This window comes from Gossypium raimondii, chromosome 13 (genome assembly GCF_025698545.1).
Source record: "Gossypium raimondii isolate GPD5lz chromosome 13, ASM2569854v1, whole genome shotgun sequence".
NCBI lineage: Eukaryota > Viridiplantae > Streptophyta > Magnoliopsida > Malvales > Malvaceae > Gossypium > Gossypium raimondii.
The window spans coordinates 4,358,836-4,377,708 of record NC_068577.1 but is presented as its reverse complement, the minus strand read 5'-3'; the positions used below and the strand labels follow the sequence as shown (position 1 = coordinate 4,377,708).

The following is an 18,873-nucleotide window of genomic DNA, read 5'->3' as shown; positions in this document are numbered from 1 at the left end:
TCTCCATTAAGAAGACCATATGGGGATTGTGCTACTTTAGGAAAAAATGCAGCCTTCTTCCTGCCCGTAGACTCCCCAATCTATGAATATTCCAACTTATAATTTTCATTGCGTCCGGTCGACTTGCCTCTTGGTAGCCACAGATCTCAAGAAATTTTTTAATATCAAGTTGCCCAGAACTGTCTAACATCACCTCTGAGAAGGCTTTTTCGCAACCCTCAAAATCATCCTGTTTCAATCTTTTAGTTCCATCCACATCAAAATCTTCATTATCACTTCTTGCAAGATTTTTTTCTTGGAACTTCATCTTTCTCGTACTATTCTCAGCCTTTGTTTGTATCACCGTAGCCACTAGTCTTATTCTTTTCCAGCTCGTCTTCTTTTCAGGATTTGCGTTTTTACACTCTTGTATCGTACTATCATTGAACTTCTCGGCCTCATCTATCCCATATATGCATCCCTGCTCCTTTATCATCTCATCCCCTCCCATCAATTCCATATTCTCCTATGCACCCCGAATCTCATTATTCTCTTTTTCCATTGTTCTAGAGCTTTCTGCCAACACTACTTTGCCTCCTGTGTAAGAACTTTAAACCCCCACCTTCTTCATCATAGCATTAGATTTCATATTTTCTTTTCCAGCTAATTTTGATTATGCTTTTAAAGTTAACGTATAAGGTGGACCAACACTGATTTTGCTTTTCCTTGCAGGTATTATTTAAGTGCAATCTTTTATCCCATACCCCATTCTTCCACATCCAAAACAAAACATCGGTAAATTCTCATACTTGAAAGGAACCCACATTTTATTAACATTATTACAAGAGACAAAAATACCTCGGCGAAGTGGTTTTTGAACATCCAAGGTGATTCTGAGCGACAACAGACTTCATTAATTTCAGATCTGAGAACCCCCCAAACGTAATACCAATTGCATGCAAGAGTTCCTTCTTATCAAATTCTGGTAAATACGAATCAATTTTTATCCAAAACGGTGATGAATTAAGCCTAATATGATCTTTTTCCACCGCCTGAATTAACCTATCAAATAAAATAATACTTTTTCGAAAATGCCAAGGTCTCCCATCCATAATCGTCTCCAGATCTTCTTCCAAATCAAACACTATCAGAAATAAATTTTGCCCCACCATCTGGATCTCAAACTTTTTTCTTGTCTTCCATATACTTTTCATTTGTGCCCTAAAACTTTCTGGGTTGTAAAGCTTTTCTGTCTAAATTGTACATATCAGCGTCGGTTTAGAATTTGGTACCACCATCGACCCCTTGACTAATAATTGGATGAGTTATTCTGCTAGAAGAGAGATCTCATCCCTCCCCTCTCTATCCTCACTATCGCTTTCCTCCATCCCAAGCCGCAGCAGTTACTGCTTTCTCTAGGACTCTACGTAAAGCACTCTTGGGAGCAGAGAAGAGTTTTATTTCTAGAAGATTTGATTTTTTTAATATTAGGGAATCATGTAAATCCTTTAAGAATCTCAATCGTAAATTAACTTTAATTTCGACCATCGCTGTAAAGCAAATTGTATCGTTGGATTATAAAGACATTCCCCCTCATTTATAAACATCCCATAAATCTCATCGTATTCCATTCAAAGTTAGTAAATATATTTTTAGAGCATTTACTCAAACACTTCGTGGGTGTTGTTTTCTTGTGGTTTTTCTGTTCTCTCATCACTTCTTTATATTTAAGTTGCTTCTGCTATATTTTCGATGTTTTTGAGAATTTCTATTATGAATTCTCACTTTTCAATAGATAGATTAACTTAGGCGGATTTGAAATAAAAAAAATCACATAAGATCGTATTGTATCAAAAAGAGGTTATCGGTAGTTCTAAGCATTGTATCAAAAAAGTTTAAACAATTTAATTTAATCATTTCATAACTTTAATTGAATGACATAATATTATATTTTTGACCGTCTAAAAGTTTAATTATTCAATTTAAACCATTTTAGAATTTGGTTCCCTAAATTTACACAACTTACCTAATGCGTCCCTAACTCTTTAAACAGGGGAAACATGCATTGAAACTCACTAAAATGTCAACCAGATTTGAAGCAGTAAAAACTCCAAAAATTGATTGCCAGCCTGAATATTTGATGAAAATTAATTTATTAGGTTTATGGTAATTCCTTCTAATAATGTTTTTTAAAGAGCAAAATGTGAGTTCTCGGTTCGTAATTACCTTCCTAGAGCTACTTTCATGGCATGTAATATATACAGGATTACTATTTTTAGAAAACTGTTGTTTATTTTTAAAAATTAATTTTTATTTTTAATAAAATTAAAGGACATTTGACAATTTTTAAATTTTAATATATTTTTTTTTTTGGAAAACTTTTTTTTATAATCTTGAATTCCAAAATGCTATCTGGGAAGAAAAGCCAAAGACAGGATATTAAAGCAAAGAAACCTTACGTGTTACGCTCCATACATGAAAGAAACAGCCTTTGAATCGTCCTACTCAACTTACACTTTTACCTTACACCAAAAGCTACTACAAAATTATATAATAATAATAATAACTAAATTTAATTTTAAAAAATAATAAAAACAAAGAGAATCTATCTATTTATATATGCCCATTTCATTGACTTCTTTCTGGGGACCAATGTGGCAAAGCTGGGCTAAAATGTGCAGATACCACCCTAGAATCCAGCAACTCCATGATTGGGGTGAAATTAACACACCTTGGAACCTTGTATTGATTAATGGATGCTCCTCTTGATATTGCGTAATCCATTAACTCTTCAAACGTCCCGTTTTTTACCACTCGGATTTCTAGCGGTCCGATCGAGTTATCCGCCACTCGCCCTTGCCGGTATACTGAGTTCAGTGACTCTTCCATTGCTAAACAACATTGTTCTAGGGTATCATTGTCTGGGGAGTTGGTCGAGTCTTTCACCAACAATTCCCAGTATACTACGTAATGACCAGGGATTGTTTTTGTATCGGCGTGACTCGTGTACTCCACTACGCTGGCGTTGTGCTCACGGAGGAGGTGAGAAGCATTCTCGACCGCCGTTTGCAACTCAGCCTCGTCGGTTTTGTCTGAGTCGATGCTGAGCAACACGTTTTTCCTCCTGATGAAATGGAATTGCGGGGCCGAGTTGTGGAAACCGGTGACACGAAGAATGTCGCCCACTCGGTACCTGCATAGCCCCGCATAGGTTGTGATCACGAGCTCATATTCTTTCCCGACTTCCACATCCACGAGGTCGACGAGTTTAGGAGGCAATTCATGAGTGAAATCGAAACCAGTTGAGTCAAGATTAGGCTCGTGGGGTAAGAACTCGAAGTACGCCATGTTGGGCATGATGGTATAAGAAACTTCCGACGGTTTACACATGGGGTTCAGGTTCAAACCAAAGTAACATTCAGACGAAGCATACATGGTGCAAGCCAAAGGTAACCCACCACTATAATAATCAAGGGTTGGAATATACTGCGCCATAGCTCCGGTTACAATGACGTCGAGATATTTCGTGTTAGGCCAAATTCTTACAATGATCCCCTCCCAATCATCCTTCGAACACTCATGGCGGACGAACTGGGCAAGCTCGGGGTTAGGTTTCAGGGTCTTAACAATGCATTCCCTCAATGAAGGGTCAGTGATTTTCGAGTTCAAGGAACCCGTTTCCATATCATGTGCGAGTTGTCGCCAGTTGAGCTGAAGGAACCTGATTGCACGGAGGAGTCCAGAAGCGAAGACCGCGCCGAGGCGAAGAACTTGGTGGCGGTCAAGGAGGCCACAGAGCATCTGGGTGTACGTGCTCTGAAACGAGTCGGGGCAGAGGATGGCCTCGTTGGGGCTGGTGTAAACGTTGTAAGAATCGTAAGGGCGAGTCTTGAAATGGTCGCTCTTGTAGTAGCTGGTGAGGACAGGGCGAGCCAAGAGACCACCGGGGGTCCTTGTCTCCGATTTCACAAACAAGAAATATAGGCCCTTGCCTTTGTCCAAGCCTGCCACATAACTGTTCCATAGAAACCGCGTTCCATTAATTCAACATCACAAACCTAATTAGTACACTATTTCCGTGCTATCAATTTTTTCTTTTTAATCCTCTACTATACTCAAATTAGTGATTTAATTCATGGAGTTCAATTTTACATAATATGATGCTGGCTGTGCTTTTATGATAAGTAACAGTGTTAACTATTGTACTAAATAATAGTTTTGTTTTTTTTTTTGTAAAAGACAAAAAAATCAAATTATGAGAAACTAAAAATGGATATTAAATCTTAAATTTAGCACAGCAAATGGACCAAAACCAAAATTTAACCCTTTTTTTTCCCAAATACTTACAGATTCATCACTGGCATGAGCAAACTGTAAAGCAACTGACGGCGATCTAGCTCTTCTTTAATTGTAGGCATGAGTTTCCTCTCACCAGCTGATGTCCCGGAGCTGCACGATTTTCCAGGAAAATTTATCAGCATCAATATAGAAACATACATGGATCTCATTATTTGTAGTCTAATTCTAGTTTTAGTCCTCTTATTATGTTGAAATCTAGAATTTAAACCTTCTAATTGAATTTGTCATAATTTAGACCGTTTGTACAAATTGATAACAGTATAGTAACTGTGAAGTATTCGGTTAAGATGTAAATTTGCTATTAAGTGAATATGATGGACCGAATTTTCATTTGGTCTCGAAATTGAGACCAAATAAATAGTAAACGAATCCAGGTCATCGCTTTAATGATGGCAATTAAAGAAATAACAAAGTTTAACATAATAGAAGGACTAAACCCGAAATTATACCTTTTCTTTAAGTACAGTTCATAATCATATATTATATATTATATACGAACCTGGTGAGGAATTCTGAGATGGGGTGGGCAGATAAAATAGCAGAGCGGTCGCCATTAGCAATACGATGGATTTCAGGCTGAAGGTCCTCGTAAGTAATGACCGGGAGCTTGGACTTGAAAGTTTCTCGGTCGGTTGCACCGTTGAGTTGGAACCGTGTGAGGTACTCAGTCTGTGCGTTTCGGGATAAGATTTCAGCGAGGACTCTCTGTTGAACGGACTCGGCATTTCGAGTCATTTCCTCGATGAACTGCAAAGCTTTCGCATCTTTCTCGCACGCCGGCGGACCTAGCGGAGACGAGAGAGGCGAATCGACGGCCATTCTTTTTTGAAGGGGGGATTTTATCGAACGATCGGAGAACAAGAATTAAAGCGCTCGTATTGTAGGAAAAAGAAAAGGAAGGGAGTTTTTTTGGTGTGGACTGTGATGAGAGCTTGGGGATGTTCGAGTCTTCGATGGCGGTTTAAATAGGGGGAAGAGTCCGAGACTTTGGAAGTGAAAGTGCCACGTCATCTTGCTAGTCGATGTGGGCCCGACAAAAGGTGGGAGCTTGCAAGGTGGATGATGGCTCACGCACTCATACGGATAAGTTGCGAAAAAAAAAAAATAGAAACAAACAAAAGGAAATAGCCTCCGTTACATTGTTGCTGTGGCCTCCGTCAGCGTTCTACAAATTATATAGGAATTAATTTAATTAAATACTAAATGATATAATAATTTGGATAAAAAATTAAATTAGTTAAATTATTTGAAATCGATAAAAAAATTTTGATAGGTAAATTGATTATATATTATCTTATGTTTTTAATTATTTATTTCATTATTATTAGGTTGACGTTCAAATTGATTACACGAGAAACAATAATTTAACTAAGTTGAATGTCATTTTTTAAACATTGATTGCAATAATTTGGAGGACGTAATTCTGGACACACTTAAACACGTCTTAACTTTTGATTTAAGGATTTAAAGGGTTTGTAGGTAGTTTAAGAATTGTTTAAACAAATAATATTAATATATATTTTGGTACATTTGTTTGTCTTTAGTGTATAATTTGGTACTTGAGTTTTTTGCCTCAAATTGGTATTTTAGTTTACTTCAATGTTCAACTTAGTACTCAAATCAAACGGAACCATATGGACCAATGAATATTAAAGTTAAACTAAGATAATAAAAAACTAAGATACTTGATTGGAAAAAAAACTTTAGTATCAAACTGAAAAAACTCATGGATTAAATTGAACATTAAAGCTAAATTCGACTATCAAATTGAAAAAAAACTCAAGTACCAAATTAAACAAATGAGTTAAGTATCAAATAATACATTAACCCCGAAAAACACAAAATCAAAACAATAAACTTAAATATTAGGGAAAAAAGCCATTTACAAGTAACAACCAGATAATTTTTATATTTTTATTTTAGGCTTAATCCACAAATTGACACCTAAACTATTTTTTTCATCTTGATACCTGAACTTTTTTTGTCACAAGTGGTACCTATACTACTTTTTTTCCTAAGGTGATACATTTATTAGTCTAATCGTTAGTCAAAATTAAATATATATTAAAAAAGGCTTAACCTACAAATTATTGCCAAAAGTGTACCTTTTGTTTTTCAAGTTGGTACCTAAACTTTTTTTTGTCACAAGCAATACCTAAACGATTCATTTGTTCATCGTTTTACACCAAATTGTTATATTCGTTAAAAAATTTTCAACCAATAATAAATCACCACATATTCCCCCTGAGGTTGAGATGATGGCAATTAATTCTATTTTCAAACTTTACCATCTACTTGCTCGACACAACGAGGTCAAAAAAGTATTTTCATTGATCAAAACCAACGGTTTATGAACCAGACTGACACTCACAAACCGATACAGATCAATTAAATCAAGCTAAAAAAATCAGTTGAATCAATTTTTCTCTATTTTTTATTTTTAATTTTTATGAATTTTTTAATACTTTTTTTATCTACCATCTGTCTAGTTCCAAAGAAGAAAATAAAAAGGAAAAAGAAAAAATATATAAAAGATTGTCTTTTTGTCATGTGTCAATTTTATTTGGTTACCTTTTCTTTTTAAATATATTTAACAGTTTAACTAACAATTGAACTAACATAAGTATTAACTCGAAAAATAAAATAGTTTAGGTACCAAAATGGAACCTCCCAAAATTTAGGTACTATTTTGTGGTTAAGTCTCTTTTAAAATAGACTTGACGGTTTGACTAATGAAGATACCAACTTAAGAAAAAAAAAGTAATTTAAATATCACTTATAACCAAAAATAAGTTTAGGTACTAAAATATAAAAAGAGAGTATAATTTAAATACCAATTTATGAGTTAAACCTTTTATTTTATTTAAATAAGTTTCATCATTTTCATTTTATAAGTTGTTATTTAAATGAAAGTTTATTAACTTAAAAAGAACATATTTAGATGTAATTTAGAAATTTATTACGGTTAAAATGATAATGTAGATTTTTTTACTATTATTTATTCATATAATATCACGTAAAATTCAATTATTTATATTCAAGAAATAATAAATTGGGTAAACAATTAAAATAGTCACTTTTGTTTAGCTTAGGTTACATTTTAGTCACTTATGTTATCGCATTGTAACATTTTAGTTATTGATCCGTTAATTGTCATTAACGGTGCAACGGCAAGCTGACGTGGCACGTTAAATCATCATTTCAAACAAAAATTTTAGGTTAATTTATACAATCGATCCTCATACTTTTTTGTTTTGAGCAAATTTTTTTTCTTTTATGTTTTTTCAACTTTCCTTTTTTTTTCTTTATTTTCCATTCTCTTCTACTTCTCCCTTGGTTTTCCTCCTTTCTCTATTTCTTTTAACGTAGTTTTTCTATAATTTTCATTTGTTAAAACTAGTTTGTATACTTTTATTTTTTTTGAACAATTTAATTTTTTCGAGTGAGGCGAGTTTGTGGACTAGTTTTAACAAATGGAAAACATAGAAAAACTACGTTAAAATAAATGAAGAAGAGAGGAAAACAGAGGGAGAAGTAGAAGAGAATGGAAAAAATGTTAAAAAAACATAAAATAAAAAATTTAAATTGCTCAAAATAAAAAAAAATATGGGGCCCAATTGTAGAATTTAACCTAAAATTTTAATTTGAAATGATGATTTAATGTGCCACGTTAGCTTACCATTACACCGTTATTAGCAATTAACGGCTCAGTGACTAAAACGTAATATTTCAAACATAAGTGACTAAAATATAATCTGAGGCAAACAAAAGTGACTATTTTGATAGTTTAGCCTAATAAATTACATGTAACCGAATATTTAATGAGATGATAACTTAAGGACAAGTTATGGTATTACTAAATTGGACCTATTTGTAATATTATAAAAGAAAAAAGATTTATTTATTGTATTATACCAAAATAAAGAAGAGGGACTAAAACTCGAATTTCAACTACGTAATGGAAGTAGATTGACAGTTAAGACTGTAGAAAAATTGGATGTTTGTTTGTTTGTTTTTGAAGAAATTAATGTTAAAATTATTTTAATTAATTGTCCAGTAAAGTGTAGTGGTGGGAGGGGACAAGGTGGGTGTCACAACACGTAGGCATGGCAAGAAATGAGGCAGTCATGTGGGGTTAGGTGACCGCCATGTCAGCGGAGCACAAGGGCGAAAAGGGAAGTCCACTGCTACGCGTCACATAACCACGCGGCTGGTTTCTAGTAAAATGGTTGGCACTTCATATCCATGGGCTGCCGCCACGTGAGACAAATGCCCCCACCTTTTGCACTATTTTCTTTTGAAAAAAAATTTGTTTATTAAGTAATAATTAATCCATTTTTATTTAAATATTCAAATTAAAATCAGTATTTTAAAAAAATATATTTTTATAATACTTTTAATATTCGTCATCTCTTATTTTCCATTTTCATAGTAAATATGTTTCGAATTTTTTATTAAAAAGAAATTAAATCCCTAATTTTTTTCATCCTTTCCTTGTAATTACACAGAAAAAAATCTAAGGATTAAATATATTCAATTTAATCTAAAAGTTAAAAATAAATTGGTGAGGTTTTAATTTAATAATAACATTGAGGCTTTAAAAATTAATATTTCACAATAAATATTTTATTTCGATTTAAATCAATCCAATCACATATTTGTGCAATTATAATAATTTAAATGATCAGCAACTGTCAGAATATAATATAAAATTGTAGTAGTAAGAAAGAATCTTAAATAAATATAATAACAGGACTAAACCGTCATTACATTATCCTTAGTCTTCCATTAAGAAAAAAATTGAATTTAAAATTAAATTAAAAGAATCCATGATTCGAGTATTCACCGCTTTAAGTGTAAACATGGCTTAGCCGTCATTACATTATCTTGGTCTTCTATTTAAAAAATAAAGAATTTAAAATAATAATTAAGAAAAACAGACAAAACATAATATTAAATGCTTGTAATAAGGTCAGTCTACCATGCAAAATTTTTAAAACATATTTTATTATTTGATTATTTCCTTGCGAAAATGCATTATTTATTATATTAATTGGGATGAACACGACACGAAACTGTGGAACAATGTTTCATAACAAGTACACAAACATATTGTTAAAATATAAAAGATTTAATTAATAAATAAAGTTGCTAAGATAATTCCAAATTTCGTTACCTAAACATAACTAATTATTGTAATTTTGGTGTCACACAAAGTGCCAAAATGAAAACCACCAAAACTGATCATAGCGTTTAAATCTATATCGGCATCCATCGTACTGATCGATAAATCATATTTTGATATTAAAGGTCTGTTTGATTGCCAGTAAAATATTTTCCGTAAAATGATTTCTGGAAAATGTTTTACTTTTCTGTAAAATGATTTCTTGGAAAATATTTTACGGCGTTTGATTGAATCATGTAAAATCTTTTCTACGCTAATGATTTTTGAAAATATTTTTGGAAAAGTTATTTTACATATATTAATATATATTAATAAATTTTATATTTTAAATTATTTTTACATATATTGCAATGATTTATTTATAATAATACTCAATTATTAAGCTACAATATTAATCGTTATAAATTGAAAAAACTAATATCAAATAAATTATTTGTAATTGTGTTAAAAAATAATTATTGAATAATTAAAAAACAAGTTCTTGGAAAATCGATAAGCGTAAGCGGTTTTCTACGGAAATGAAGGAAGGAATGAAGGAGGCGATAGAGAGGAGAGCATGGAAAATGTCTTACGGAAATTGAAAGGGTAAGACATTTTCCCTAAAATGTAACCCATTTTTCCTTGTTTTGGAGTTCACTTTCCAAATGGAAAATGTTTTCCGCCAATCAAACGCTGGAAAAGTTGGAAATGATTTTCCGGAAAATCATTTCCGTCAATCAAACAGACCCTAAGTTAAAATTTTATTGTGTATTTTGATATTAAGTTAAATATATCGACTGATAACGAAATAAATTTGACCATTATTATAAATAGTGGGATGGAGATAAAAAAAAATCAACTTATAATTGTAAGTAGGGTATAAAATAGTCATCTAACTATTTTGTTCGTTCTATTTTGATCGTATAATTTTTTTAGTCACATTAACTTTACAAAATTAAATATTTTAGTTGTTCTTGTCATTAATTTAGTAACAAAAGTTTAATGTGAGCTTTTTTTATTGGCTTAATAACAAATTTAGCCTTAAATGTTTCTGATTCTACCAGTTTAATTCTAAATCTAAAAGATTTAACAAATTTAGCCTTAATGTTTACAAAATCTGTCATTTTAGTTCTAATTCTAAAAGTTATAAAATACATTTAAAAATATTTGAGATATATTTATATTTATATTTATATTTTAACACTTTTATAATTTATATTTACTTTTTCTCCCCAACTAAACATGTGAAAAATCCAGAAATCAAAGCCATCTTTTATTCAATCTCTTTTAATTTAGCCCCTTTGTTCTTTTGCTACATTGTTTGACCTCATATGCCTAATTAAACCCTAAAAAGACGATAAAAATTAACAAATTTATAAACTCAGAAAAATGATTGGGTTGATGACACCAGCTCCGGTAGTCTTGCTTTTTGCTACAAAGATAGTACTACCTTCCAGCTCTAATATTCTCGCGTATTTATTGTTTTTAGCTCAAGCATTAGAGAGAAATTGCAAGTCAAGGCTATGACATTTGATATTTCCAACTTTGTTGATTGAATGAAAGAAGCAACAAAGTGGAAGATACTATTGAAAGTAATTTTGGGTACAAAAACCTTAAAATATATTTCTTAAATATTTTTATATATTTTTTTATAATTAGAACTAAAATAGCAAATCTAACAAACATTAAGGATTAAATTTCATAAGAATGTTAGCCTTAGGATCAAATTTATAGAATGTGTAAATCTTGGAGGGTTAAATTTGTAATTAGGCCAAAAATAAAGTCCATGTTAAACTTTCGTTAAGCAAATAACGGAAGAGTAACTAAAATGTTTAATTTGAAAAATTAAGGGATTAAAAATAATTAATAATTAGGTGATCAAAATAAAATGATTATTGTTATTCTTTACTTTTAAATTTTTGAATTAAAATAATAATTTTTTAAATATAAAAACCCAAAAAAGAAAGCATCCCAAGTTGTTTTTATAATAATACCTAATTATTCAACCTTCAAAAATGTAGTGGGATATGATAATAATTTTATAATTGGGATTTGGGACCAACTGGTATGTGACAAACACTTGTGTGGGTTGAAATTCCGGTGATATAAGATCCGGATTCCATCCTAATTTTCTACTTCGTATTTATATAAATCCAACTATAAATAAGGATTTATAAATTTGAACTGCTCAACATACAAGTATTTATTTAATTGTAAAACAAACCATCAAAACTTGTTTATTGGATTCATTTCGAAAAAGTTTTTAAAGTGTCATTGATTCAAAGTTGATGGACTTTTTAACATGTCGGTATTGTCCCTGGAGTAAGCCGAGATTTTGTTTCCTGACTCTACAAAGAGCTTGAGTGCTTGATGCGTGGAACTCAGTCGAGCGGGATAAAGTGGTAACATACATGCCTATTGTGACCATTTAAGGGGCATGTGTTCAATCCCTACCAAGCAAAGATGTCCACGTCCCCTTGGTAGGTAGTCATGCCCTACACATGGTCCAATTTGACGAGATGCCCTATTCTGTTCAACTTGACACCTCAAGCACTCAAATTCTTTATAAAGTTGAGAAACAAAATCCTAGTTTAGCTCGAAGAAAATACCAACCCATTAAAGAACCCATCAATTTTAGATGATAACACTTCAAAAACTTATTCGAAAAATGTAGGCATCTTAGTTTAAGCGAAAATGACACTTTATCAGCCGGTCGGAAAAAAAAATGTTCAATATTATGTGGTACGATGGACGGATCACCTATAAAGAAACATTATATAATTAGTCATCAAATTAGTTATGTTAATTAAGTAAATCTTAATTAATTAATTTGATTATAAGTTCTTTTTTCTTAGTTCACTAATTAAACGATTATAGGAAAAGTGTTAGGAAATCTCCTTAATATATTTTGGATTGTATTTTAGTTTCTATTGAAAATTGGTAAATTTGTCCTTATACATGAGATGATCCATAAAAATTAAACAGTTAAATATTTATTTTGGTGTTTATATATAAGGTATAATAACAAATTTAATACTTAATTTTTACATATTTATTCAATTCAACCCCTACTCTTTTATTGGAAGTAAATTAGAAATTTTGAAACTAATAAAGCTAAAAGGTAAAAAAACCTTAGTAACAAATTCTAAAAAATTAATTAAACCCTTCTAAAATTCAAATATTATTACAAAAATCATAAAACTTATAACTAAAATTTATTTAAAAACCAAAAATTTTATTAAAAATAACAATATCGATCAAATAAAAGAGTAGGGTCAAAATTTTTAAAATCTTATGATCATTAGATTTTAATGGGTGGTATCGTTATTCTTTAATAAGAAACTTATAATTTAAAATTTTTATAGCTTTTGTTTATAATTTTATAACATTTTAATAAATTTTAATTTTTAAAAGGGCTTAATTAATTTTTTTAAACTTGTTACTAAGGCCTTTTGACCATTTACCCTTATTAGTTTAAATTTTTTCTATTTTACTTTCAATAAAAAATAGGGGTCAAATTGAACAAATGTGAAAAGATTGAGGGCTAATTTTTTTATACATTATATATAAGTACCAATTTTTAATGGAGGGGCTATCATGCTCACTCATACAGGGGCTAATTTGTCCATTTTTTCAGTAGAAGTGTTAAATTGCAATCTAGGGTATAGTACAGGGGATTTTTTTGGGACTTTTACCGACAAATATATAAAGTAAACTACTATTACATTTAAGGTGAACTATAAAGTTAGTCACTTAACTTTTATAAGTTTTCATTTTAAGCACAAGAAAAAAAATTCATTTTAGGCAATATCGTTAAAAATTGGTTTCATTTTAGCCATACATCGTTAATTCAATGTTATTATACATTCATTTTAGCTACCCAACTTTATTAAGTTTTTATTTTGGTCACTTAATTTATCTTTTTAATTTTTAGAATTATTTTTAATTTTTCAATAAAAAAGAAAAACATGGGATTTTACATTGAATTATCTGGGTTTTATTAGAAAAATTGGGACTTTAGGGAAATCATTTTATCTTTTAATTAGTTTTAAATTTTTCCTAGTAAAAGGAAAAAATTAGAGTTTTACATGGAATTATTTGAATTTTTACAAGAAAAATCATCTAATCTTTTTAATTTTCTTTTTCCCTCTATTTTAAAATTAATTTTAGTTTTTTTTCCAATAACAAGGGAAAAGCTTGTGATTTATAGGAGAAACTTGGATATTATCTCAACTGAATGACTCAATTCTCGTAAAACTCAAGTTTTCTTTTTCCTTTTTATAAAGAAAATAAAAGGGAATGAGTGACCAAAATGAAAAATTATTAAAATTGGGTGACTAATATGAATGAACAATAACATTGAATTAACGGCGGTGACTAAAATAAAATGGTTTTAATGAAGATGGTTAAAATGAAAATAATTTTTAACAACTGTGCCTAAAATGAAAACTTATAAAAGTTTAGTGATCAATTATGCATTTTACCCTAAATTTAATTAAGGTCAAATTTTATAAAAAGGTCTTTGTATAATATGTTTTTGGCATAATGATAAATTTAGCCCTTACATTTATATCTTTTATCAATTTGGCTCTTTTTCTTTTTTTGTAAACTAAATTTGACCCCAAAACCTTTCAAAACAAGTCGAATTTGACCAACAAGCTTTCAAAATAGAGTCGAATTGTTGCTTTTTCAACGAGAATACCGACTTAAACATTAAATTTCTAAACATGGCAATCCACATGTATTTCATGCTATTTTTGAATTTTTATACATTATATATATTTTTTAAAATTTATTTTTTTTGAATATTTCTACATATTTAAAATTATTTGTTGATGTGGCATATAAAACAAATAATGTTATGTTAACATGAAGTACACATGAACTACCACGCGGGTTGCTACACATATATCGTTAAAGAATTAATGTTTTAGTCAGTGTTTCCGTTAAACGATTTGACTTTTAAAAAGGTTAATGGCCAAATTTAACTCAGAAAAGAATAACGACTAAATTGACCAATGATATAAACATTGAGGGCTAAATTTATCATTATGCCTATGTTTTTTCATGAATTACATTTTTACACATGTTTAATAATCTAAAATAACCACGTGATAGAATTTTCCCATAAAATGTGGATAATGATAAATAGATAAGGAACAATTTATCGCTTAATGGAGAATATTTTTAATTTATTTTATATTTTTAGCATTATATTGTCCTTTAAAAACATTACCTTTAAAATTTGATGTGAAATATTACAAAATAAGAATAATAAAAAATCATAATTTAAAATTTATATTTATCAAATAGTCTAATTATTAACTTTAAGTAATATACCAAATAGATTTTATTAACTTTAAATTCAATGTTACCACTTAATCTTTTTAGTTTATTAAACAACACCGTATTCTTTTTGTAATTTAATCATTTCTAGTCCTCTGCTTTTTGAAATGTGTATTTTTATTCCTAAGACTAACTTTTGTACAAATTGATATGTAATACACTTTCTCCTTCTTCTTTTTCATTTGTAAATGTGCAAAATATTGTCCAATTATACAAGATACCAAATTCCGCATAAACATATAACACAAGGACCTTATGTGAAATTTAACCTTAATTGATTAGTTTATTTTAGAGGTGAAACTAGGGGATAGGCAAGGCTGTGTGGCATTTGACAAAATACATAATTTTAGTTTTGATCAATTAATTTAGCACTTAACCGTCCATTAGTTATATATTCTAATTAATAATTCTATGCATTTTAGGTTAGATTCGAGGGAGGTGATATGCAATAGTAACAATTTGACGATTAAATATAATACTAATTAAAAATCCTCTAATTTTGTATATCTTTAGTGAAATTTTAGATTTCAATTATCTTTTCCTTTTATATAATGCGTAGAATTATTTATAGTCCATTCTCAACTCATAAATACGAGGATAATGCGCTTCAGCGCACTTGAACTCACGATTACCTGCATTGGCAATGCCAATAAAACTAAGACTCGATCGATGATGATAAGAAATTATTAAAAAACAAATCTTAGTTATTGTTTAATCATGTTTAGATTTGAGTCATATTATCAAAGTCCTAATGCTGTAATTAAGAGATTAAATATTAAGAAAAAATCAGGTCGGTCGGTCGGTTCTTAATATTTCAGTCAAACTCATAGATTCCAAACAAAACCAAAATTCCAATTTCCCACCGACCCAGTGTTTTGTTCCTAAAAAATATATAAGCATGCACATGATATTATCATTTATCAAATCTTTTTTTTTTCTAATTTTATATTTGTATTATTTGTGGGGGTTTTTTTTTTTTTTTTTGGCACTTGACTTAGGGGGAAGTACAACTCTCAAGTCTCAACTGGCATTGACTCAAAAATGGTAAATTGGTTATATAGTCCCTTCACAATTTATTAACTTACAAGTCAATATGATAGTAAAATTATGTTTCGGCATCCCCAGAAATATATTCTTCATTTTTAACCTCTTAAAACGGTTTTCTAACTTTGCTCTTGATTTGGATAAGGAATTTTTTTTAGAAATGGATTTTGATTTAGTGCACGAATACTTTTACTCACGAGATTGTTAATTTTATTAAGAAAATATTCCTATTAATTGCGAGTGCCAAATCTAAATATGATATTTTACTCAAAATATAATATATGTATCTAATACTAAGTAAGGTCGAATCCACATAGATCAATGATGACTTTATTTCTTTAGCAAAATAAGTAATTAAAAATTAAAGGGTATTTTTAAATTTAAAAGTTATTAGAAACATAGTAAATAAAACTTAGAAAACAATATTATGGAATCTAGTTAAAAGCAACAGAATCTCACTTTTAATTATTAATGCAAAAGTGAATCTTAATATTTACTAATAAATTAGTTATAGTTATCGACGAAGTGCATGATAATTAATCTTTCCTTATTTATTCGATAACTAAGATTTTAAGAGGAAATTTGTTGAAATTATTTTCCTCGCTAACAAATAACTTTAAAATGAAGTGTCTAGGATTCAATTTATTACTAACATTAAAAATTATAGAGACCCTATTCTAGCTAACAAACACACATAAGTAGGATTCATTCAGGCCATGTCATATACCCATATACACGAATTGCATATCTAACTTATACTCAGTCATGATATTTGTCATAAGTTTTAGTTCAACAAACTTGAATATTTGTTAAGCAACCTTTATTGGCGAATATTTTGTAGTTAAAAGAAACGATACGTAAAAATTAATTTGACTACAAAAAGAGTTTGGTTGAGGCAAATTTTTGAAGTGGCTTGCTAAGTGCCAGTTGAAAGTGGTCGCTTACATCAACCCAACGATAGTCCAACAACTTGTCATATTTGGAGTTTCTAATTTATTGAAACAAAATCTTCGAGCTTTGAATTGTGTTGACATTTTGGATGTATGGAAAGTTGAACTTTGAAGACCGATCCATTTAAAGCAACCATCCTTGGAGGTTGAATTGGTTCTGATCAAATAATTAAACCCCTTAGATTGTGGAGAACAGATCGGGATCACATTAAAGACTTATTTGAAGAATCAATGTCCATTAGTTCACTTTATATTGGTCTTTATTAGTATATTTCTTTTACTACTTTTTAGTTGTTATCAAGGGGTTGGATTGTAATCGATCTCGAGTATGTTAGAAAGTCTTGATAACTTCTACATATCAAGAGGTCTATATAGGTTTTGTATGAGAGCATAGTGAGCACTTTATTGTTCATTGAGGAACGTATATTGTGAGTGCAAGTTGTGAGTAAATTGGTTATGTTTACAATCTAAGTTTCTAGGAAAAGAATTTAGAGGTGAGTGTTCTAGTCTTTAGATATAAAAGTGAGGTCTCTATACTTAAAGAGTGGTAGAGTAAATATTATGTTTACGACCACGATTTTTTTTTTAAATTTAAAATTGTACCCTTCGTTTTATGTACATGTGTCTCTGACTTGAAGCATTAGTAGTGTGCAAAGTTGTTGGCATCGAGCGAACCCGCGACAACAAAATCCTTAATACTTATATTTAAGCCCTTGACAAGTCAACTGAGCACCAATTCAGTTGGAAAATTACTAAAATGTCATTCTATGTACAAAGTAGGTTATATTATTATGTTTAAATTAATAAAAACTCAATTATGATATTTAAATACATGACGATAACCTTTAAACATTGAATTTTACTATTTCAACCAAAGCATTACTTAATTTCTAATCAATATAGATATATTTATTATATCATTTTTCATCCACATCGTGACTATATCATAATATAGTATAGTTTATATTACTTTATTGTCAATTTGATTTCAATCCATCGTGAGACCTAGGCATTACTTTTTAATTAGGGATAGTAGCAGGTCAAATATTCGTATTATTGTAAGATTTAAACCAAACATGCAACTCTATTTTAAATTTAATATCAAATTTGTGCATTATTATATAAAATAAAATTCAATTTAATTAAATCACTAATAAAATATCCGAATAAAAAGTCAGGGATGAAGTTAAAATTTTATTTAGTAGAGTCGAGATAAATTTATAAAATTTTAAGGGTTCAAATCTAAACAAAAGTTGTTAAATAGGTTTAGCTTTAATTACTACTTTTTAGAGGATTTTTCATTAATCAGAAGGTTAAAACAAACTTAATTAGTTAACTAATTATTATGAGGGTTAAAAGGACTTTGCTCACCTTCTAACTTCATCCCTGAGAGAAGATAACAATACCAAATTCTAAACCTTGAGAGTTTCAATCATTGCTATAGAGCAATGTTAGCATATTATAATAGATATTTGATCTTTAGATGGCGGGAATTTTTTTATAGGGCCGAAATTAAATTGTAATTTTTACGATAGTAGAAATGTATTTTTAAAAGGATTAAATTAAATTTTTATTATTTTTAAGGGGTAAAGTGTAATTTTACCTTTAACAATTTAAAATTTTAAAAATTTTAAAGGGCCAATTAGGGGGAGTCGGGGCCCCTGCTAGCCCCCCTAGATTCGCCCCTGCTCATGATGTGGAAAAATTCTAAATTTAAGCTTACATTTGTAGTAAAACAATCGCTCGTATGTGTTATTGTTGGAAGGGACCGTCAAAAATCCTGAACATGAATTATAAAACAGACATGATTTTAGTTAATATGATTGGATTAAGTTAAACATATTCTCATCACAACTAGATTATGAGTTGAAAATTGGAAACCTCGAAGAAACTTACAACAATATAGACCCATGAATATGAATTTGGTAGTGCATATTTATTTACTCAGCATATGCGAATGAGGTTTTGGTTTTATAATAAAGTTGAGGTATTAGGAACTTTGAAATTTTATATTCGAGTCATATCATATGT

General features: G+C 29.9%; 1 protein-coding gene across 1 annotated transcript; it reads right to left on the bottom strand.

Moving 5' to 3' along the window:
* Positions 1-2,418: 2,418 nt before the first annotated feature.
* LOC105782661 (probable indole-3-acetic acid-amido synthetase GH3.1) lies at positions 2,419-5,259 on the bottom strand. The gene is made up of 3 exons (XM_012607543.2): positions 4,838-5,259; positions 4,327-4,428; positions 2,419-3,994 (listed from the first exon to the last, which is right to left on the bottom strand). The coding sequence occupies exons 1-3, from the start codon at positions 5,155-5,157 to the stop codon at positions 2,608-2,610; spliced, it is 1,809 nt and encodes a 602-aa protein (XP_012462997.1). The 5' UTR covers positions 5,158-5,259; the 3' UTR covers positions 2,419-2,607.
* Between the last annotated feature and the right edge of the window lie 13,614 nt (positions 5,260-18,873).

Excerpts from the sequence above, each read along its gene's own strand:
- LOC105782661 (XM_012607543.2), bottom strand. The coding sequence starts at position 5,157 with ATGGCCGTCGATTCGCCTCTCTCGTCTCCGCTAGGTCCGCCGGCGTGC. Across the intron at positions 4,429-4,837 it reads ATCTCAGAATTCCTCACCAG|CTCCGGGACATCAGCTGGTG; the intron begins GTTCGTATATAA and ends AAAATCGTGCAG. Across the intron at positions 3,995-4,326 it reads CTCATGCCAGTGATGAATCT|TTATGTGGCAGGCTTGGACA; the intron begins GTAAGTATTTGG and ends TCTATGGAACAG.